This window comes from Barbus barbus (genome assembly GCF_936440315.1).
Source record: "Barbus barbus genome assembly, chromosome: 25".
Lineage (NCBI taxonomy): Eukaryota > Metazoa > Chordata > Actinopteri > Cypriniformes > Cyprinidae > Barbus > Barbus barbus.
This window is the reverse complement of record NC_136753.1, coordinates 22893401-22918276: the sequence shown is the minus strand read 5'-3', so window position 1 is coordinate 22918276 and position 24876 is coordinate 22893401. Positions and strand designations below refer to the sequence as shown.

At 36.0% G+C, this 24876-nt stretch overlaps 1 protein-coding gene across 1 annotated transcript in view; it reads right to left on the bottom strand.

The window, feature by feature from the left end:
- The window catches only part of LOC306844561 (semaphorin-3F-like), a 44466-nt gene extending 32697 nt beyond the window's left edge, over positions 1 to 11769 (bottom strand). The window contains exons 1-2 of the mRNA XM_079376787.1: positions 11503 to 11769; positions 10566 to 10735 (exon numbers count right to left, since the gene is read on the bottom strand). Coding sequence (XP_079232913.1) covers positions 10566 to 10695 — 130 coding nt within the window. The 5' untranslated portion in view covers positions 10696 to 10735; positions 11503 to 11769. The remainder of the gene's footprint in view (positions 1 to 10565; positions 10736 to 11502) is intronic.
- Positions 11770 to 24876: the final 13107 nt, after the last annotated feature.

Here is a 24876-nt window from a genome sequence, read left to right as displayed (position 1 = left end):
ACAGGTAACAAAAGAAATGCTGCCATGGCAACCAAACCAGTAGACACGCAAGAGAAAGGCATTGTCTTTGCTGATGGAAAGAAAATGGTGTATGAACACAGAGACACACACACACACACATTGTCATAGACACACACACTTTATTTGTGGGGGAAATTATTATTAAAACCCACTCTTCTGCTCTTATCTTCATGTCCAAGGTGGCTCTTAAAAGAAACACTCTGACCTTAAAAGGCGCAGTTGCCTAACAAATGAAATATTTTTTAAAAATTTAAATAAATTAATTTAATCAACCATTATGAATCTGTATGTTGATATTTTTCATGCAACACTAGAGACAAAAAAGTTACAATAGATGTAAAAAAAATTGGTTTCCACAAAAACATTAAGCAGTACAACTTTTCAACACTGATGATCATATTCTTGAGCATTAAATCAATATATGATTTCTGAAGGATCATGTGACGAGAAGACTGGAGTCATGATGCTGAAAATTCAGCTTTTCATGACAGGAATAAATTACATTTTTAAATATATTAAAATAGTAAAGAGTTATATATGTATATTGTTATGTTTATATTATAATAATATTTCACAATATTACTGCTTTACTATATTTTTTATACAGTAATACAGTAATAAATACATTAAGTGGAAAAAAAAAAACATTAAAACCTTACCAACCCTAAAATTTTGAATGGTAGTGTATAATTTACTTCTTTATTTATTTTGGGGTGCACTATTCCTGTAAGAATCATTATTATCTGATGCTGTTGACCATATTTGCCTTTGCATGTATCTCCCCTGTCTCAATCTCTCACACTGTTACCCAGCATCTCAGTAACTCCCCTGACTGCACAGAAGTGTCATGGGGTCCAGGTCTGGGGTTCAGTGAAGCTGCCTGGTAACAAAGCCTATTGTAACCTCTCATTATAAACAGACCTGAATACTGGTGTGTCTTACTGAATCAACTCACAGTGGACCACACAGTCTTTCTCTTTCTCCTTCTTCATTTGTGGCAAAAAAACACAATAGGACGAGACAACATGGATCCTCTCTGAGCAATTAAGGTCCGGGAGAGGACAGAGACTTTCTCTCACCAGAATGCTCATGCCACTACATTTTAAAGTTGCCACTTGTTTTAAGCCCCCCACTAAACTTCAGTTTAGGCCTGCAACAACTAATCAATTAAACCACTAATAAATAATACATTAGTTGTGTTTTGATGAGAGCTCTATGTAACTAATGCAAAATGTTTTTCTATGGGAAAAAACACATTTGCTGTGTTTACACAACTGGTAAAAATAAAAAAAAACAGTCAGCAAGATTCTTTCAAATATTTTTACTCCGCAAGAATACATTAAATTGATCAAATGGCGTTTACATAGTTGCAAATCTATTTCAAATAAATGCTGTTCTTTTTCTATTAAAGGATCTTGAAAATCTGTCACGGTTTCCACAAAAACATTAAGAAGCTCAACTGTTTTCAGCACTGATATTAATTAAGAAATGTTTCTTAAGCACAAGATCAGCATATCTGAATGATTTCTGAAGGATCATGTGACTCTGCAGATAGGAGTAATGGCTGCAGAAAAGTCAGCACTTTACAAAATCTTTTAAACAATAGTGTACATTTAATGCCGAAAATGTAACCTTATTTAAACTTTTTTTTAAATTTTAAAAAAATTTATATTGTAGCCTACGTTTACAACAGATTTACCAATTAATATGTGTAGCTGCAGCCCTACTAAAGCTCATCACAGCTTGAATCTTGCTATTTTCAGTCTAAAAAGCGATGGGAAATTTTAAAGGAGTGAAGTCAGGAAACATATATCAGGTTATTTTCATTCTGTCTGACACATTTCCATCTGTCCTCCCAAAACACAATCAGCATGGGAGAGCTATAAGAGACACACACAGCTTACAAACAGAGCATCTTTGTCTTACATCAGTACAGAATACCAACCCTGCCTGTTTCTCAAAGTGACAAGTGAGAAGATTTGCCTCATTTTCCCAAAACTGCTCTCCAAAAGCAATAGAAAAATGTTTTGATACTCTGCATGAGTTTCTGCATTAGGTTACAGAAACCCCTGTGTTACACTCCAGAAAGAAACACATCAAACCGGCTGACAGTGCAACCATTTATCCAGACCGGATAACCTTTGGTTTATAACAAGGCAGCCATCTACACTCCTGACGCTTTTAAATGCCTTTGAAGCGAACGGTGGATCAGAGATGAGGAGCTGCAGACAGATAGAAAATAGAACATGAGGGGAGTGATAGTGTCAGAAACGAGTGAATGTGAATGCTGATTAGCAATGAGAAAGTCAATGATAAAACACACAGGCTGCAGATAAGTGTTACAAGACAAGACAAGAGTGTGTGAGCACTGTGAATATGGCTGTGATAGAAGCGATAACAAAAAAAGACAATATATATATATATATATATATATATATAAGAAAATATCTCTGTGTCTGCAGAGAAAGAAGATGGTTCTTTTACAGACAATAAAAGCAAGCACAATATAATGGTTTTGTTTAGAGTTAAACATTCATGCTTTTTTCAAAAAATCATATGAATTCAAACAAATATCTGCACCTTGAAAATAAGTTACATTTTCCCATGAGATCACATTCAACATGACTTAACATGCATGCAGATGAAGACAGTCATTACAATACTCATTTGGTCATGTCTTAGGTAACTGATGTAATCGTGTAACTAATTTGTCATTAAACCACAAAAAGGCCAATAATGGCATCGATAGTAGTCATCTTTTTCACAACTAGTCCTGATATCTAACAAACAACATGACATATTGTAAAAATAAAAAGTATGATGCACAGTCTCCTTGCATAGATGACAGTTTTCTCAAAATGAATGTTTCTCTGCCACATACACACCCACAACTAACCCAATGAGTGACTCATGTGAGGAGCTGTGACCCAGACCTCACTCAAATGAATGTCTGCACTCTTTCTTGTCTCATGGGAGCGCTTCCACACTCCTTCAGGGAGTGACATGTTAGACACCTCCCCTGGGAGCAGAGAGGATGAAAATATAGAACAGAAAAAAGAAGCTAAGGAAGACAACCAAGAGACAGTAATGAAATAGAGAATTGGGAATTGATGGAAAACAGCACAAAATACAAGAAGAGAGCTAGAGAGAGAAAAACATCCAAAAGGATGGACAGATAGACAAGCAGAATGATTTAAAGTGGCAATACTAAGGTAGATTGTGAGTATACCATGCTAATTCAATATAGGGCCAGTCAATGTATAAAAAAATATATATATACATAAATATATTAACACTTTAGTTTAGGGACCAATTCTCACTATGAACTAGCTTCTCACTATGAAATCGCTTATTAGCATTCATATTACTAGCGTTTTGGCAGTTTATTAATGCTTTATTCTGCATGAACATATTTTACATCCCTTAATTGTTATACCTAAACTTAACAACTACCTAACAGCAAATTAGGAGTTTATTGAGACAATATTGAGAATTGGTCCCCAAACTAAACTGTGACCATATTATATATAATTTCTTCATTATTTATAATAATTTCTTTATAATTTATATTAACAAGTATCAATACTTAATACTTCATTAGCAACAGTGATGTTGAACAAAATGATGATTCCTCTGAAGCAATTCAATTCAGATTCAGGCCACTTCAGAGTAAATACATAAACCAATTTAAGATCCATTTTGAATCTTGCCAAATGAATAAAAATATTTGAGATTTTTAAGTTAAATAACTGTGACAGGAACATTTTGTCAGATCACTAAATTAAACTAAACTAAAATGAAAATTTAAAATATAAAATAAAAGCTCATTCCTAAAATTACGATAGTACATAAAGGTAAGCTAAAGAAAAGGTACAATGTCCAAAAATCCATAGTAGTTCTATAGTGCATGTCCCAAAAAAATCATGACAACATTGTTCTGAATGATTACCATGTGCCATGGTACTTAAAATAATAGCATGGTACAAGTCTAAAAAACCATGACACCAGGGTACTTCTGTAGTATTTTTGTTAGCGACAAAAAGAGGAAGACAGAGAAGAGAAAGTAAGAGAGGGGTTGTAGGAGTGCAGGGTCTCTATATTTAGCCCTGCTGCTGTCACCTCCACTCTCCTCTCGCTGTGACAGTTTAGATCCAGCGCCGCAGCACAGGATGCTGGGATGCACCGCCACCTTGACACAAACAGCACTGAGACAGCGTCTGCTGCACCCTGGCATCACATACAAATGTGTTTGGTCTAAAATAAGACAACAAAATGTAGCACATTCAAGATATTCGGAAGAAAACATTATTATCTGCGAGACTAAGATGCCATAATTCAGTTAATATAGCACATGACCACATCACCCTTGGCAAAAACAAACACAACAAAGAATAGAGAATAAAGAACGGGCCTTCCTTTCCAAGCCCACGCCTGTCTACGTCCCATGCAGCCTTTTCTAAGTGATTCTTATGAAGCTGAAACTCAATGAAGGGTCAAGAGGTTAAGTTTATTACTCTGCCGAGAGCTCCATTAGAGAAAGCCTCATGGGAGCAGCTCAGAATAATGCATTTTTGATGATTCCCATCGCTTTTGGTTTTTAATACCGTTCTGATACGCCGCTGCGGTTTTGCTTATAAAGCAAGAGCTTGACTGAGCCTGCACGTTTCAGCTAAAATTGGAAAACCTCAATGTTACCTGAAGACAAACACATTTTTTTGGTTGATCAGGAGAAATTGATACAAGACGCCAATGAGAAAGGCAAAAGAGGGTCGGGCCTTTCCAAATACTTTCCCGTCAGTGCCACAGGTGAGCTGGACACTGAAATAATAATCGGAACTGAATGGCACTACAGTCTCTACGCAGCTGTAAGTTAGTGTCTCTTTAGTGTGCGAGTGAAAGAGACAGTGTCTCGCCTTCTGTCTGAGCAGATCTCCTAGGCATATCTTGGCAGGTTGAAGGAGGTTCATCTTTCAGAGCGACAGTGATTGCTCCCAGGCTCTCTCTTTCTCTCACACACATATGCTTTCTCATTCTCTCTGTATCTGTGTGCATTGTCAGAGGGAAGCACTTAGTGAGGTCTCTAGTGTCGCAATTGACCCAGTTAGAACCCAGGTAAAGACAACATGAAGGATAAACCTAATCATGTCATGGGTGGAAACTAGTATTGAGTGTAGAATAAGTGTTATAGTGTAAGGTTATAAAGACTTATTTTTCTTGCTTGCTTTCTTTCTCTCTCTCTCGTTCTCTCTCTCTCTCTCTCTCTCTCTCTCTCACCTTTGCCATTATCTAACTCTCAGTTAAAGTTCATCTTGTAAAATAACATTTTAAATATAATCTTTAGCAAATCTCAGAAAGAATATTCAGTGTTTATACTTTGCATTAAAATTCCCCGAATTCACCTGTAGCATTTAAAATGACATTGGTCTATTTAATTTGTGTTGTTGTATTTGTTATTAACACAAAATTAAGTAGATTCATCCATTATCTAAGCAGCCATAACATGAAAAATGCATAGCAATTTTCTTTCTTTCTTGTTCTCTATGTGCTCCAATTAAAGAAAGCTCATTCCTTTTCACTAAATGTCTTCATTTTTGTCTTTGTTTATCTTCTGGCAACAGTAACAGATATCATGCTTAAGGCCAAACTAATTTACATAAATACTAAATGGGAATTGTTAGAAGGGAATAGAGAAAATGCTTTTACAGCATTTAAAGAAAAGCCACTATGCTTCATCCTCAGCCGCACAATACAATGGATATAACAAGACTCAACTAACAAAAGAAAGCCAGTGAATTCGAAAATGTGATGGGATGTTAATTGCAAAACGTTCTAGAAATACAAAATGATCTTGGAAGCTGTAACAGACAATGTTTTCAGTAGCTGTATGTGAGATAATGTTCTCACTGCAGCAGTGTAATGGTCTAATTGGGTGTTTGGATATATTTGTATAGCAGTTTTTTTCTGCTTTTTCAGGCACGGCCAATTACGCATCTAGGTGTTACTCAGAAATAATGAAATGAACAGCAAGAATGGAGTTAAATGCTTTTAAATGGGGCTGCAGATTAGCATTACAAGCATTAGGAATTGTTCACTCTTTCCCACACAGCAAGGACGGATCACCCTGACAATGACCTGCTTCTGTTTTTTTGGGGTCACAACCTCAGCCTCTGGCACCCTCAAATAGGCTGTTATTAGGGCTTTGGTTTGAAGATAAAAAAAAGCCTCCAGCACAGACAAATATATACTGTGTATAAAAATATACTGTGTCCAGGTCAGAGTATATTTCCAAAACTTAGATCATTTCCAACATGTTCAACAAAATGCTGCTGGAAGCAGTTACAGTGGTTTGAGTATACACGTTTTTGGGTATTAGTTATTAGTGCTGATAAGCAAATACAGTATAAAAAGAAACAGGTTTGGTTTACCACCATTCATCACCTACAGAACCATGATATTTTATGACACTTCAAAACATCAAGCATCTCAGTGAGTTCACCGGATCGTACGTCAAAGATAAATATATCTTTGATGTTATTCTGCCAGCACATACAGTGAGATAAACTCAAACCTGCTAATACACACATATACATTCAAACAAGCATAGAATCTTAAATCTTAACCAATAAATACAAATAAAACATTAATTTGTCATTTTCATATTTCTTTATTACAATGACAGTCAAACTAGCTTTTGTATTCCATTCATATGTATGCAAATGCACGCATGTGTGTAATATGTTTCATCTTTAGATTTGTACTGAAGCACTAAACTGCAAATTTCTACAGCAAAAAGACATTTAACCAATAAAGGATTTAAATGACACAGATTGACCTCTCTGATGAGACTTTGTCCAGACGTATCTATATTTTAATATTTTTTAATTTATTATTACTTAATATTTGTGATTTATTTAGACCAGAAGCCCTCAAGTGTGAAACTGTGTGCACTATAAGGTTATAGTCACTTCTTTCTTTCTTTGCAGTCATCTAATAATCAGTTAAAGTTGATTAAAAAAATAAATAAATAAAAACTACCACTACCGCTTCTGACCTCTCTAATGAGACACTAACATAGAAGAAACTCACAGTTTGCACTGATGCTGCTACAGTTTAATTTATTTATTTATTATTTTATTTTGTTATTATTTCTGATTTATTATTAGACTAGAAGCCCTGGAGTGAGGCCTCATATCCTTATAATTAAAAAAAAATATTCTGGGTCATGGATCTATATGAAGAAGATAGAGTCTATAAGCACATTACCTTAAATATGATAACTGCTAAAGCTCTCAAACCAGAGACAATGCGCTTTTAATCTCATCCAGACCATCGCCTATCACTGCTTTAGCGTTTTTAAAAACGTTACACAGGTGTTAACATGAACAGCAAAGGAAAATGAAGCACACTACTTTAAATGCCTTATTTAATTGCGATAATTTATGCACTGCCATCAGAACCATGCTTTAGTTGTGATGCACCTTGAGATACTTACTTTAAACAGTTCTTTGTCTGAGAACACTTGTCTAAATTGAGCAATAAGCGCTCTGCCCCTCAGAAAATTTACTGGTGGAATTTAAATTAAAACAGTGTGCACAAACAACACCCGTGGTACCATTTTCAAACACACACACACACACAAAAATACCAATTCACACAAACATTCCTCCTTGAATCATCCCAGGGTTCTCCTAACCACTGTAAAGTGATATAATACGCATAAACATGCCCATAAATCCACTGTCATGTCCAAAAATGAGGAGTTATGTGAGGGCTCATATGCAAAGAAATTAACTTAGGCTGTCATGTGAGTCTTCGTAAGTCCTCTGGACTACCTTTTAGCATGTAAATCCCAGGCTTGCAGAGATACATGGGAAAGAGGGGATTTAAAAAGAAGTGTGTGCATGTGAAAGAGAAGGGCAAATGTAATACATCATAGTTACTCCCATAAAAAGGAAAAAGAAAAGAGAACAGCCTTAGAAAAGAGTCTGAACTTGTAATAAGTCATGTCTGCAGAGCCCTAGACCTTGAACTTCACAGATGATTGGGCTTCCAGGGATGTTCTTGTGGTTTGGACTGTCTGAAATGCGTAAGGGCACAAGAAGACACCAGTATCTGCTCTCTTAACTCACCGACATCGCTAACAGCAGCCAAGTCCTCCCTCAGAGCCGAAAACTGACTCTGTCTGGCTGAGTTCCCTGCCCTCCCTCTCTACATGCTCATACTGGAGAATAAGAATCTATCAGAAAGAGGGAGATCTTGGTGAACCGCAGTCAATGTGTGTGTGAGTGGGTGCATTTATGCTTGTGTTCAAGCTTGCGTGTATGAGGGACGTACTAGTGAATTATACCTGAATCCCCCCAGGGAGGATCACTTGAAAGGTATTAATTTCTTTCTTTACGCTGTTTTTCTTAAACCGGACCTCAAGCTAAACTGAATCATTACACTCCATGCATGAAATTAAAACCACTGCTATATCAAACACATTAGCATTTAAACAACAAATTACAACACATGATTGTTCAAAATTCAGAACTGAGGAACTGATTATTTTTCAGTTTCCAATTTCAGTTCGAATTGGCCACAATCTACAGGAAGTAAAACTGGAATTGAATTGATAGTAAAAGGAATTGACTCTTTTCAAATCTATCTATCTATCCATCTATCTTATCACTGCTGGCAAGATAGGCTTTTAATAAATCTTGGCTGTTTATGCAACACAAACACTATTTTTATTTTTAAAACAGAGAAAATGGGCTGTGCCATTCCCTTTAGCCAAAAATGTCAACATCCATAATGTTCTGTCTCGGTCAATCTGGCTGACTTTTGCGGACAAATAAACAGGGATACACAGAGAAATACATTGTTCATTTACATACAGTACAGACATTGTAACAATGAAAAAAGCTTGAAAATCAGTGAACTTGTGCTTTAAGAACTAAAAGACTTTTCCATAACTTTTGAACAAGGCTTTGCCAAGTCAACATTCAAATTTTCTTTGAAAATGTTTTAAATTCATGAATGTAAATTAAATTAATTTTATTTCTACTTTCTTACATTCAAACTGCAATTGTGCATCCCATTTAGTTTGTCTGTAAATTAAAATAAAATTTTCTGTGTAATTCTGAATGGTGCACAACCCTGTTACAACAGTGAACAGATGATGACCTCATGGCTAAAACAGTCACATTTAAGTAACTGAGAGGGATATAAAACAGGATGTCCTGTGTGTCTCAAAGCGTAAAGGCACAGAGGCAAGCAATTACAACGAAAGCCTGGATTTTGGTTAGCCATCATAATGATTTTCTAATGGCACATCCAAGTACAAAACCAAAACAAGATCCCAGTAAGCTTGAAGCTGTTTGTGGGAGAGAACAGAATGTTTAGTGAGTTAAAGCCCTAAACAAATGTAGCCTTCTTCACAAGACATTCACTCTCAAGGGAGGAACACGATTCTAGTGTTTAATGAAGGCTGCTGGACAGAGGAGCAGAAGTAACCAGAACTAAAAACTTTAATCCATCCAAAGGGCTTTCACCACATCCTACATTAAGCAGACTAGATCTTTTATGTGTTTTGATAATCTCCAGAAACTCAAATATCATATTTTGTCATATCGTAAGCTGGAATATCCCATCCAGCGCATGCATGTAGTATGTCTCCAGTGTATATCTTGGCAGTAAAAAGTGGTCAGTGTCAGTGTTGACTGACAGACGTACACTACGATCGGACATAAAGGTCCTGGGAAACAAACCAGTCCAATATCACATACAGTATCAGTATTCCATTTTGGAAAAAATATTGTAAACATATAGTTTAAGATGCCATCCAATTGCAATTCCTGAGAATAAAATTACAATAAAACTAGACTGTTATAAGAAATCATGGATGCATAGTCCTGGAAAATGGGCTACTACCAAGAACATAGATATTCAAAAAAAAAAAAAAAAACAGCTCAGAGAATCCCAAGGGAAATACTGTTTCAGAACTTAAAACTAATTGCATTGCTTAGCCAACCAAGAGTCGTGCACGAACCCCAACTGACCCAACATGAAATCCAATTCCCCCAGCAAGGGTTAAACTCACAGTCACAGAGTGTAGCGCAAATTCTGAATTTAGGTATTTGCTGGTAGACATGCTCAATCCCAAAGAGTGTTTGAAAAACCAATTAAAGAAACACAATAACAGGCAACAGAAAATAAAATTAGTTCAGGCAGCAGACTGTGAAAACTCCTTGAATTAGAAAGGTGAACAGACAGGTAACCTAAGAAGGCAAGAAGCTTGATCAGCAAAAAACTGAAGAGATTCCCACAAAACAATAAAAAACCCTATTGCCTAATACTACAATAGAAGCATATGCACTGAAAGTTAATATAATGAGACTCTGGTTTCCTGGAAACGCTGAGGACAAATATAATAATGCATGTTTCTCATGCAATCTATATCATATCAGCTGCGGTTGTTTATATATATCTCTATGTTCATTTGTGGATGTCATCCACAGAGCAACAGTGTGAGACACAGCATATACAACAGAAATGCATTTTACCTTTGAAGGACAGGAAGACTCGTGGAGCAGAAGCGGGTGGCAGGGAAGACAAAGGGCTGCTGTGGACCGAGACAGCTGAGAACACAGACACCAGAAGGGTCCCCAGCACCAAAGTCCCGGCTCCCTGCATGATCACTTTATCCAAAGACCCACAAGAGATTTATTCGGTCCTGCATGGGAAGGGAGGGAGGAAGGGGGTGAGGATCCACATTCATGATTGAGATTTCACATAACCATTCACTTATCTTTTTATTGAATGGAAGAAAATGGGAATTTGTAATAGAGACATCAGATAAATGATAAGTCACAGTTTGAGTGTAATCTTGACAGATATTTACACACTTGTTTATCGGTTCCTTAATACTGAGTCCACCAATAAATGGTAGCATACTGTTTCAAATTCTTTGTGGAAACCTTCCACTTGGTCATAATTGATTTATTATTATTAAAATATTCATAATGCACGTTTTGTTTTTATTGCTGAAGTTTAATGGCCATTTATTTAACTGTGTTGAAAAGAAATAATAATTATAAAAAAAAAAAAATTTAATGAAAAAAAGACAAGAAAGAAAACCCAGTGAAGTATCAGTCATAAAGACTGAAGTGTTTGATTTCTGTCACAACTACTGCTTTTTTTATTCCACTCAAAAAATAATTATAATTATTAATTAAATCAGCAGCATATGACTTGCAAATGAACTTCAATTATCAATAGCAGTGACATACAATTTTCTCTCAATAAATCGTTCAAAATATCCGATTTCATCGGATTTCAGTGACGTGTAATGGACTGATCCTCTTCAAAATAGTGTTTAAAAACATTTGGATAATAATTGCTCTGGTCTTCTGTACAAACAAGTATTTGTGATGTTGTACTTGACGTGAAGCATAAAATCATGCTAATAATAAAATAAACTGAAATGAATGCAGAACTCACCTTCAAGACGATCCTGTGTGTCCCTGTGTACAAATCATTTGCAATCCAGCGCAAAGAAAACGTACAGAAACCAAAACAATGCGTCCAGTCTGTAAAGTAACTGCATACACGTGTCCTCAAAGTAGTAGCTCCTTGGAAGCTCAAATGAAGTGCGCGTATCCCCTCTCGCCCGGAGTTTTCAAAGCGTTTCGTGTATTTTTGTCCACGCAGCAGCAGCAGCAGCGAGCGCGCTCCAGGTCCACGGACTGTCTGCTGCTGAAGTAGTCTGGCAGGTGGATGGAGCGCTGCTACTCCCCCTGGGCGGAGACTTACCTTAAAAGTAACACCCATTTATGTTTTGAACGCAATTAGGCATTGCAAATACATGCGGCGAAATCAAAACAAAAACACGGGACATGTTAGTAATGTGGGTGCAGCGCTTATCTTCACTAAATCACACGCGAACGACTGCGCTCTCACTCGCTCTCTATCACCCTGGACGACGCCCACGCGCTACACGCCTTCACAACAGTAGCACACAGGTTTTTGAAGATAAAAGACTACATTTTCAGTGCATTGTTCTGAAAACAAAGGAAACAACGTGTTTATAATTATAGGCCAATAATATCTAAATGTATTAAACATTAATGGAAAATGTGTCTTTTTCTGATACTAAAGTGCAAGATGACCAAAAAATTATAATTTTTAGTAAACACTGATGGAAAAACAGTTTGCATATAAAGAAATCACACAAAAAAGCTTGTTTCACCAGGGGCATGGAGCAAATGGGCCCTGCATACTACTCGTGATATTCAAAACACAGTATTCATAAAACAGTAGACCTGATTTTGAAGTGTGCAAAGTACAGGTTACTCTGCTAGATGTCAGCTATTAACTATACTAAAACAAATCTCTATAAACAAACCAACATTTTTGGTACTGTACATCATATAGGTCCAAAAAAGGGCAATGCCCACTTGTGGATGTAGTATGTTGCCATTTTATTCAAGTGTGTGTCCTTTTTCCTTTCACTTAAACTTTTACCGGATAAAGTGTTTTATTAGATCACAAAAATAAAAATCACAAGTTTTCTGTTGCACAATGTATAAATTCAGGGATTCTGATTAGCAACACAATTTCAATTCAGCTTTATTGTCAATTCTTCCACATGTACAGCACATACATACAGAGAATTGAAATTGCGTTACTCTCAGACCCTTGGTGCATACAGTTAACATTAAACACGTTCAGATACAGATAAATACAGTTTAAACATATGTACATATTTTTACAATTTATAAATTTTTACAAATTTTACAATATATTTTTATATTATACAATTTGCAGTATTATAAACATGATTGGATCAACTTACCTCCAAATCGAACTTTTGTTGACAACCTCATGGATCAAGAACATTTCACAGTGCATGACCACAAACAGATGCGTTTGTTGTTATTAAGCACCATGAAAGAGTCAAGGGCTCAATCCAGGAGTGATTTTTTTTTTACAATTTTATTTCATGCCATTTTAGAATATGTTCTGCAAAGTATGAAATCCGCCCTGAGGAGAGAGGAGTACAGCGAAAATGGCATGTCAATGCAGAACGCATAAGGATTATGTGAGATTTGTTGTGACTTTTCTGTAAAAATGGCATAGAGCGCAGCATGATTTGTAGATTTGTTGATTTTAATGCATAAATGATGATTTTAATCCCCTCTGTGCTTTATATGAACATAGCAGAATCTGGAGTCATAGTGCAATATGGATTTTGCATGCATGCTGGTGTGTCCGAGTATTTGTGCAAAAAACAGAACAACCTGAAGTGTGTTTGCACAAAATAGCTATTGCCTAACCACAGAAATGCCAGTCAGGGCTATTCATCAAATAAATGGATGAATTGCAAAACACATCCAAGCCACAATATAAACAAACCTTTAATTAAGAATGCTCACTGACAGATTTGTGAATTACATTTTATTTATTTTACTGTTTTAGTGCTTGTGTGAGTGTGTGTGATAAAAAATAAAATGAGAATTAGAGTAATATTGAGTGGAAAGTCAGTGTTGCAATGCTCTGACCCAATACAACTGTCTATATGCAGTCTGTGTTTATTGGTGTTCTGACTAGAATGGTTTATTAAAAGCTACTTTTCTTTAACTATGGCATTTTCAAAGCACTTATTCTTGATATCCGGTCTCCAAATTAAAGGAATAGTTCATCCAAAAATTTAAATGTGCTAAAATGTACAGACATCAGGCTGTCTAAGATGTATATGAGTTTGTTTCAGAACAGATTTGGAGAAATGTATTTACATCACTTGCTCCTCAGTGGCTCCTCTGCAGTGAATTGGTGCCATCAGAATTAGAATCCAAACAGCTGATTAAAAAAAAAAAAAACACAATAATCCACAAGTAATCCACATGACTCTACAGACACTCAGTCTATCAATTAACATTTTGTGAAGTGAAAAGCTACGTTTCAAAGAAACAAATCCATCAAGCCATTTTTAAACCATTGCTTCTGTCCAAAATATGATTCTATAATCCATAATAATGCTTCCTCCAGTGAAAAAGTCAATCCCCTATTGTCCTCACACATCTTGCACATTGATCTGTGCATATTTCTCTCCTGATTCAGATGAGACAGCTGTTTTACTGGGAAAAAGTGGCATTGTGGATAGAGGACTATTTTAGCAATAAGCAGTTTGAAGTTAAAAATGTCTTAATGTTTGATTTGTTCCTTACAAACACGAAGCTTTTGAGTTGTGTGAATTACTTGTGGATTATTGTGATGTTTTTATCAGATGTTTGGACGCTCATTCTGATGGCACCCATTCACTGCAGTGGAGCACTGGTGAGCAAGTGATGCACAGTTTGTTGCTCAATTTCTCTAAATCTGTTCTGATGAAGAAACAAACTCATCTACATCTTGGGTGGTCTGAGTTTGAGTACACTTTCATCACATTTAAAACTATTACAAGACAAGAATGCTTCATTACCTATATTATATCACATGCTTCAACATGCAACATATTTTGATTAGCAAAAGAAGAAAAAGTCATTAAAGTAATTAAAACGAAATTAAAAATTGCTCTTAAACAAAGAAATGTATGAGGTGGAATTAAAATCAGTCTTTTTTGTGATAGCTGATAAATCTCTCCAAGTTTTCTCTTTGAAGTTGGAATGTGTGTGCAAACACTCTCTCTCTGTCTGATGAGGCCATTGAAGAAGCACAGATGAAGACAGGCAGATAAGAGAGAGATTTCTTCCTTTCAACACCTGACTGTCTGCTAGCGAAGCATGTCATTCTGTGCCAGTGTGTGTTTGTGCACAAGAGGAAATGGACAGCAAGTCTCTTTCAAAAGCCTCAGCAATGACACCCAAATGTAGCACACATCAATATCCTTGAATATGACAGAATTAAAAAGAAATGATTAAGCCGAGTAAGTGAGAGTGTGTGAACTGTAAGTGTCTGGTTGCAGTCAAGCAGACAGATAACAGGTGTGATCCAGGATGACAATGACACGGAGGCACGAAGTGGCCTTGATTTTCACACACCAAGCCAAGGCAATTACCACTCGCAGCACAGTAAAGCATCTCATTATCTCTGCATCAGCCGTCAATCAAAGCACAGGCTTGTGTGTGTGTGTGAGTATATTCCAAGCCATGTCATAAAATAGAAAGGAGATGGCAATACACACCGGATGAGTGGATTAAGCATGATCCGTGTGTGATATATTCAGTAAAGGTTTGATTTAGTGCGATTAACCCAAACCCCAAATATTTGCTCAGTATTCAAAACTGGCCACTCAGGTTCATAAAATTTTCCATCGTCTATATGCAAATATTTTAATGTAATTTATAGCTGCAGGCCCGTTAGCTTAATATACTGTACGATTATCACTAATTTTGAATTTTCTGAAAGATTTTCTGCGGTTCTTTGTGATGCTTCATAATCTCATTTATGATTATCATCAAATACCATGATTGTACAACCAGATGCTGGGTAATTTAGATCAAATCAAAATTACATTCAGAATGAGACAGATGTCTTGGGATTTTTATGAAGTGTGTTAGAATCAGATATGACTGCATGGAATATTGTTAGTGGGATCCACGGCCTCTTCCGACATTATCTTTGATAATAGTTAAAACCGTCTGTGGAAATGGATGGATCCAGTCAAGGGCATTAAAGTAGAATGGAAAAACACTTAGCACTTAAAATCAAGGGAAAAATGGACTGGAGGAAAAGACATAATTTCTTTGTAGTTAATTCACAGATGACGGTCAAGGGAAAGTTGTCTAGATCCGATTTTTCTATATACAGTAGAAAACAATGCTTGATGGAAAAAGAAATAAAAATAAAATAAAATATTTTTATTAAATATAAATAATAAATTACATTTAAATAAATTAATGGATGGATGGATGAAAAATAAAATAAAATACTTTAAATAATTTTAATTTATTAAACAAATAAATTGACACACACACACACACACACACACACACACATATATATATATATATATATATATATATATATATATATATATATATAAAATATTTAAATACATATTTCCAAATATATTTAATAAACTTTAATATATAAACAAACAAACAAAAAAGCTTCTGTATTTCTGGTATGTACACTTCAAGCTAACAGTTTTGATGCATGCACAGTCATGGAAAGATTACACATGCACTCTTGATCAAGTCCATAAATATCTGTGCTTAGTTTTGCTTTATTTCTGTCATAACAGGCCTGTAAAAATATGCATTTTTTCTCACACACACAAACACATGCAGGTCAGATCACCTCTGGTGCTTGTAATGACTGATCATGTACTCACCACTCAGTCACGGCACAGGAGCTGCTACACTGTAAAAAATAGCTGTAAAAATACAGGGCATTTTCTACAGCAATGTACCATTCTATGTAAATACAGTTAAATACTGTAAATGATGATAAAAATATTAACAGCAAGCTACTGTTCAATCTTAACGGTATAATACAGTATTTTTTAGTCTAGTCAGATGTGTGACGTTTTAGCTTGAGCCCGCTCATAACTCAAACCCACGACACATCAGCTCCCATCAACAGTTAAGAGGTGTGCACTCGTGCAGGTTTTAAATGACTGATCTACAATATTTTATTAACGAGAGAAAGAAGAATAAGAAGCAGAACTAAAGACGATTTTTGTGAGCTGCCAGCATCGAAATGGACGGCGCACCGGCTTGCTTTTCTAGTTGCCAACTAAGGTAATTGCAATTTTTTTCAAAGTCAGTTTTAGCCTGTGAAATTATCTACACACTGTTATTTCTTTTTATTGAATGAAGTTACCAATAACAGTTCTTTTTTTTTTTTCTTTTTTTTCATATCCGGTTAACAAATCAACTAACTAAGTTAGCAAGCTTGTTCATTTGAGTTTAATTTTTGTTATTTTTGTCCGTGGTATATGCGATCATCCATTGAATTTCTTTTGGTAAATTCTATGTGATAGATTGGGCTTTATTTTACAATTTGATGTGCAGTTTATTGAAATGTGCACTAAAGTTATGCTAACAGTTATAGTTATACCATAATCATTTTATTATTCTGTCAGAGAACCTTAAAGATTGTCTGTATTTTGTTGTTACCGTGTGTAAATTGTTAGATTTTTTTTGCCCCTCTTCCCAACTTTGTTCAGAAATTGTTGTTCTTTCTTTTTACCTTCCACCCCACTACTCTCTTTCTTTATTTCTCTGAAACACAGTAAGACTCCAATTAATATTTACTTGCCATGCCTAACATCCCATATTTCTCTGTTATTACATTTTAGGCACTTCATTGGTTTGAACCATGAGGGAAACAAAGGCCAGCCAATTGACGGTGGTGTCGAAGAAGACAGGGCAAAGTTTTATAAAAAACCTTATAAACTTTGAGTGGGACAGTATTTAGCAAGGTATATATAATATTCTGCAACCAGAAGTCATAGCATTTTGTTGTGTTCAGTCCAGTCTCACTGGTGAAGTGGAAACAGTGTAATTAATAATGCTTTAATAAAAGTCTGTGTAGTGTTTTAAAGCCATCTCTTGTAAAGTAATTTTAAGTTGTATTTAATTTTAGAATGTAAATTTTAAATAATTAGCTGAGCAGTGTTACAATGTTGTTCACATTCTACAGTACTTTAATACATTTGAAGTAATAAGAGCTTATGAAAATTACAGTTGGAATACTAAAATAACAGTGTCATGACGGTATTATACTGTAAATCTTAAATTTTCTACGGCACGGTACTGTAATATTTTTTACAGTAATAAACTGTTATTGCCGATTACAGTAGATACACTGTAAAATTACAGCATTATACTGGTGAATCTAGCTGCCAGTAGTTTACTGTAATTTAACAGTGACATTTTTTACAGTGTACCTTTTACCTTTGAGATAAGACATTAAAAATGCACAGCCTCCACCGCCACTCTCAGCACCCCAGCCTACTGTTCATTAGCATTTAAATGGGAAAAAGATAGCCGTGTTTGCCTTCAAGTCATATACCTACAGCAAAGAGCGAATTGACTTCAAGTGGACTTCCAATAAAATTCTACGCCTCTTCTCAATTTATCCTCACAAACCACTGAGAACAACTATAGGAGCTTCTGATTTTATCTTCGGCTGCACACAAAAGACTGCTGGATTGTAAACAAATTAGCTGTTGTGTTTGGAGGACGGTTTAGATTAGTTCAGCAACACTGTTTCAAAAGCAGTTCACGGAACATCAAGGCTGGCTATTTAATTCACATCTGCATATTCATGAGAACAGATATGGTTTGTTACCTTCTCAGTATGTGTACTAGAAATGTACATTCTAACCAGTTAGTTTTGAATGCCTGTTCAATTTTTAATTCAGTTGTTAACTGATTATGTTTAATTACTGTAATATTTTGTTGCATTAACAAGCGGTCAAAATAATTTGAAAACTTAACATTATTTTATTGGTAATTAAACAGCATTACCACAATATGTATATGAGATTTGGAGGAATTTAGCATTACTTGCAATGTTTTGAAGTTAAAACTTAAAAACCTCTTAATGCTGGATTTGTTTCTTCCAAACATGCATTTTTTTTTTTACTTTACAAGATGTTAATTGATGGGCTGGAGTTTGGATTACTGGTGAATTATTAGGATATTTTTATCAGCTGTTTGGACTCTCATTCTGATGGCACCCATTCACTGCAGAGGATCTATTGGTGAGCAAGTGATATAATGCTACATTTCTCCAAATCTGTTCTGATGAAAAAGCAAACTCCTCTACACCTTGGATGACCCGAGGGTTGGTAAAATGCTTTTTAAAATGTAAATTTTTAGGTGTTTTATTCTTTTAACAGCACCAAACCATCATGAATCTGGTCTTTTTAGCAGGCTAGCATTATCGGATCTGTTTTGAGTTATGGAAAGACAGACTGCTGTGCCTGAAAGATCAATCTGTCAATCTTTGGAACAAGTAGCTTAAAAGATGATAGTCTGCTTGTCCCTGATCTTTTCCAGATCCTGAACTGAAGCAACCAACACTGTGGTTTTAAGGGAAAGGGAGAGAAAGTTTAACTAAAGGCTTATGCATGTTTCCGATTTGTCACCTCAGAAAAGCATTCATGTTTTAATAATGTTTTGTTTATGGCTGGTTTTTGATTTTCAGATTGACCCACTATCCTTTTTACAGTAAATACAGTAACAATAGACTGAGCGTCACTGGATTTTCTTTTTTCCCAGGGCTGAAGGTATAAGCTTCCCTGCAGTGGTCACATATGGATGTAATCATGGCTGTTACAAACTGAGGTGTCCCACGAATAACAACAATGGTTTCATTTTCAAATGGCCCCCCGTCTGAAAGAGCCTCTCTCCTCACAACCCGCGGCCAGCAGGGTTGTGTAACCATCGTCCTGTCAGAGTTGGCTGAATAAAACCCACCTCAAACTCCTACCCGCCGCCCCAGAAAACCACAGACGGCCCCTATTTGGATGACTAGCCCGGTGAACGCCAAGGAGACATGCTCCAAATCTGAACTATGTACTGAATATATAAAACCCAAAGCTCTAGTGACCAAGGAAATGGGCTGAAGACATGAAGGATTCTACTGGAGTGGAGGTGATGGTTTTAGAACAAGAAAAATATGGTTGTGTGGGTCTTTATAGGGGATGGAAAAGAATGATCAAAGAACTGAACTCGCAAGATCTAATTCACTTGGGATTAGATGAATACAATGAGAACTGCAGGACCTACTGATGTGGGTCACCACAGATTTGAGATACAGTATTGCAGTCTGCTGGATACAAAAGAGTAGAAGGCTTTTTGAATTGTCTATAGGCTACAAACTCCTGTTGACTCCCATTCAAAAGAATAGCTCATCCAAAAATTACAATTCTGGCAACTTTTTATTTGCGTTCACGCAAACCCATATGACTTGTTTCTCTCATGGAACACAAAAGGAGCAACATTGTCTAATTCTCAGTTTAACATAAATAAGTGAGTGTATAGATAAATGATTTGAAGTCTATAATCCTCATCAAGGCTGCATTTATTTAATCAAAAATACAGTAAAATTGTGAAATATTTTAATAATTTTATTTAAATATATGTCATTTATTTATGTTTACATTTACATTTAGTCATTTGGCAGACGCTTTTATCCAAAGCGACTTACAATTGGGGAATACAAAAAGCGATTCATCTTGAAGAGGCAGTCAGACAGAGGAAGTGCTCGTAACACCAAGTCTCAGTCATTGTTCAAATAAGTACAAACTAGTAGGTGGAGAGAAAGATAGAGGGAAAGTTTTTTTTTTTTTTTTAAGTTTAGGATGAAGTCAAGTACTGCCGAAAGAGATGAGTTTTCAGTTGTTGCTTGAAGGTTGCCAGAGATCCGGCGTTCCGGATAGGGGTGGGAAGATTATTCCACCAGCCAGGAATGGTGAACGAGAATGTTCTGGAGAGTGATTTTGAGCCTCTCTGTGATGGTACCACAAGGCGTCGCTCACTAGCAGATCTCAAACTTCTGGAGGGGATGTAGGTTCGTAAAAGTGAGTGGAAGTAGGAGGGTGCAGAGCCTGTGGTAGATCTGTACGCAAGCATCAGTGACTTGAACTGGATGCGAGCTGCCACTGGTAGCCAGTGCAAGGAGATGAAGAGTGGTGTAACATGCGCTCTTTTGGGCTCGTTGAAGATCAGTCGTGCCGCTGCATTCTGAATCATTTGTAGAGGTTTGATTGCGTTTGATGGCAGACCAGCCAGAAGAGCATTGCAGTAGTCCAGTCTAGAAACAACCAGGGCCTGGACAAGAAGTTGCGCAGCATGCTCTGTCAGAAAGGGCCTGATCTTTCTGATGTTGTGTAGTGCAAACCTGCAGGAACGAGCAGTCTTTGCAATGTGCTCTTTGAAGGTCAGCTGGTCATCAAAGATTACACCAAGATTTCTGACCGAAGTTGATGGGGTAATCATTGATGAGCCGAACTGAATCGTGAAGTCATGCCGTAGAGTCGGAGTGGCAGGGAAGACCAGAAGTTCCGTCTTTGCCAGGTTGAGCTGTAGGTGATGTTCTTTCATCCATGCCGAGATGTCCGCCAGGCAGCCTGAGATCCGTGCAGCTACCGTTGGGTCATCTGGTTGAAAAGAGAGATAGAGCTGCGTGTCATCGGCATAGCAGTGATAGGAGAAGCCATGTGCATGTATGATGGGACCCAGCGATTTATGTGATGGCAAAGCTGAATTTTCAGCAGCCATATCAATTAAGCAAATACATAATATTTAAAAGAAAAAAGACAATTAGACTCTGAAGCCCTTCTTGGTTCTCATTGCGTGTTCAAGTAAAATCAAAGAAGCTAGGAAAATCTTGCATGACACAGATGATTCATCTGTAACATCAGCATATCAATTTAAGCACAAGGGCAGCATTCAAAATCAACAGACAACTTTTAAAGTGGTGTAAATGAGACACCACAATAAGATTATATAACTCTATGATATAAGATGATGTAAAAACCTCAAATGTTAGGAGAGAAGAATGGCAGCAGTGTTGGATGTCCGTCTTGTTTAATGTAATAACTGGCATGACTACGTTCACACATCTGCTCCAGGAATTTCCAACAGGATGCATGTTTTCAAGAGACCCACTATCTCTCACCCAGATGTCAGTGTGCAGTATGAGGTATCTTGTGCATCTGTGTATGCGCACGCTCACTGTGGTCAGATTAAACACCAAAAAACACAGCATGTGGCTCTGATCTTACAGTGATGTCACAGCTGGCCTTTTATTAATCCTTGAGGAATGTATGTGATTGGCTGCAGCGTGCTCCACATCTTTAACCTTCTTAAGTAACAAAACCCAAGTGATTTCCGCAGCTACGGGCCTATATAAACCTCACTGCACGGCCTGTCAAAGAAACATTGATTATAGCAGCAATTATTCACGTTTAAGAGCCAAATAACAGCAGGTCCTTTCCCATAAAGATGAAATCTGCTGAACTGCCTCGATGCTTGCTTTTAATAACAAGCTGCTTTGCTGTTTTCCCCGAATTGTTAAATCTAAAAAAACTTTTTGATATTAACATTAATTATAAATCTTAGTATTATAATCATAATTAAAAATACAATGACTATTAAACTAATATTTTTATTACAATTTATTATTACTATAAAATAATAATAATAGAATTATAATACATTGTTATTTATTACAAAACAATAAAAATGATTTCTTGATAGCAGCAAATGTAAAAAATGGTCAAATAAAACCATTTAAAAAATAGTAAATATTATTAATAATATAATAACAATAATACTTAATAATAATAATTTTCTAATAAATAAATTAAGATTTTTAAAAAAATATTAATTAAATGTTTTGTTTAGTTTTCAAGCGCTATTACAAACATATTCACTTGTCATCAGGACATTATATGTCTGATCAGCTCTAAACAATTAATAGCAGAATTTACCTGAATTATAAAAATATTCAAAATGTACTAATAAGTCTGCAGGTTTACAACCATTTGTTCAGTTCACAAAAGTAGCCACGCGAAAGTTTATTACTGACATTTGTTTATAAAAAAAACAGCTTTTAGGTTTTATATGCAGCAAAATAATACCATTATTAAAACATAATATGATATAAAACAATTTAATAAAATATGAAGCACACTTATCTTTTCCCAGAGTCCGTACCCTCCAATTAAACGCATAACCTCTGCATAGCATGCATATTGTATGTATGTCCTTTTCACAAGACGTATTATAATCTGATCTTCAAAAAAGCTAATTCAGCAGAAACAAAATTATCTGAATGGTTAACCTGGAGACCTTTTCCCAAAATGAGTCAATTAAAACCTCCATACCTGAGCAACATTTCTGCTGCATGAGCTGAAAAGTTCAGGCACTGTAACCTCATGTGACCTCGTGCTCATTACTCTCACTGGTATGGGGGGAAGGTTGGCTGCAATGCCACTCTGAATCATAAATATTTAGTTAGAAGGATCAGTTCTAATTTTAACCGCATGTTAAATTAAATTCATCCACTACAGCACAGAGTCACAAGACGGTGTTTGCATAAAGCACAGGTAAGATGCTGCTGGGGGGGCGAGAAAACACTCGCAACTTGACATGTTAATTTTCAATCAGACAAATGAGGTACTAATGAGACACGACATTTTACACTAATGAGCATTTGACTGACGAGGTGACATGCTATAAATATGTACACAACTACTCATTGTTCACAAATCATGCCACTATTATAATAAGTCAATCTTTAATATATCCAGTATACATGCACTCAAAATTTTGGGGTTTAGTAATATTTTTTATACTTTTATTTAGCGAAATGGCATTAAATTGATCAAAAGTGACAGTAAAGACATTTACAATGTTACAAAATATTATATTTCAAATTAAGACATATACAAACTTTATATACTTTATTATTTAAAAGACATTGGTGTAGTATCTCTTTAAAAGTATCTCTTTGAAAGAAGACTTCGTAGAACTGAACACATGCATATGGTCTTTATTTGTGATAATGCTGAATAACCATCATGGCTATTCACCATATTCTGTTCTCCACAGGTCAAAACATACAAGATGGAATTTGTCCTCTTCCAAAAAATGGTTCTTTTATATCTGAACACCAAAATCTCAACCAAGACTTCACTTCAAGCACTGTGCTGTAAAACTGACATGGTTCACTCAAAGCTCTTCAGTAATTTATGACTAGAAATGTAATTTACGCCTTTAATTTGGCATTAGCTGATGCGTGAGGTGCATTTGTCACTTCACACATTCTCAATGTTCATGCTTGTCTTACCTTACTCACCTTCAAGCACTCACCCCCCCCCCCCCCCTCTCTCACTTTCTCTATTTGAATTGGATAACATAGCAACAAAACTGAAGTTTACAGCTGCTAAAGGGATAGTACACAAACATATTCTGTAGAACATAAAAGAAGATGTCTCAGTGCTTTTGGTCCAGATAATGGAGGGAAACTGGCCACCCAGCATTCTTAAGTCTTGAGGATGTGCCACCTATAATCACATGGTCAATTATAAACAATCATTTAAAAGTATGCACATGAAGATTTCTATAGACCTGTGTCATGTCTATTGGAGTTTGGTGCAGTGTGTATTGGCCTTTTAAATGCTGAATCCTATGCTTATGGACTTTTTAAAGAGGCTATAAACTCCATAGAAATTTGACTGTTATGCATCTCATCAACATTTAGATTTTTAATCAACTGATATGGGTTTTTCAACATAGCTAATTCTTCAAGTATTACATCCGGTCCCCCCAATCCTAAAAATTAGTTTTCAGCTTTAGTACACACTCTTCTGAGAGCTTGTATGAAAATGTACTGGAACAAAACTCAAAAAGATCTTAAGTATTCATGCAACATTCTTCTAAATACCCAATATTCTTTCTTTGTAGCTGTTCTGTTTGAGCTAAATTGCTTTAGTTTGTGCAGCAGTGGTGAGCCTTCATATACCTCTTTAACTATCCCTCGCTGCATTTGTGTGCATGTGTGTGTGTATTTCTGTGTTTGCATGTCTGATACCTCTGCTCACGGGCCTGAGGGATTTTATTCTGTCAAGCCTCAAACAACACTATGGGAAATGTGATACGCTGATAGGACCTGCTTATGAACTGAAGCTGATAACAGCCATTCAAAAGTATTTGTGTGTGTGAGAGAGACTGAGGGAGTCCTAATGGGCTGAGTTTAAAATAAATTAAGGTTTGTTTTATCCACATCAAAAAAGCTTTTGTCTGTAAAAGGCGCCATAATTACAACTCAGTGTGGAGTAAAAGTTACCATGATTTGGACTAATTAATTTACAGCTTGAAGTAATTAAGTGCAAATACTAAGTTTGAGCTT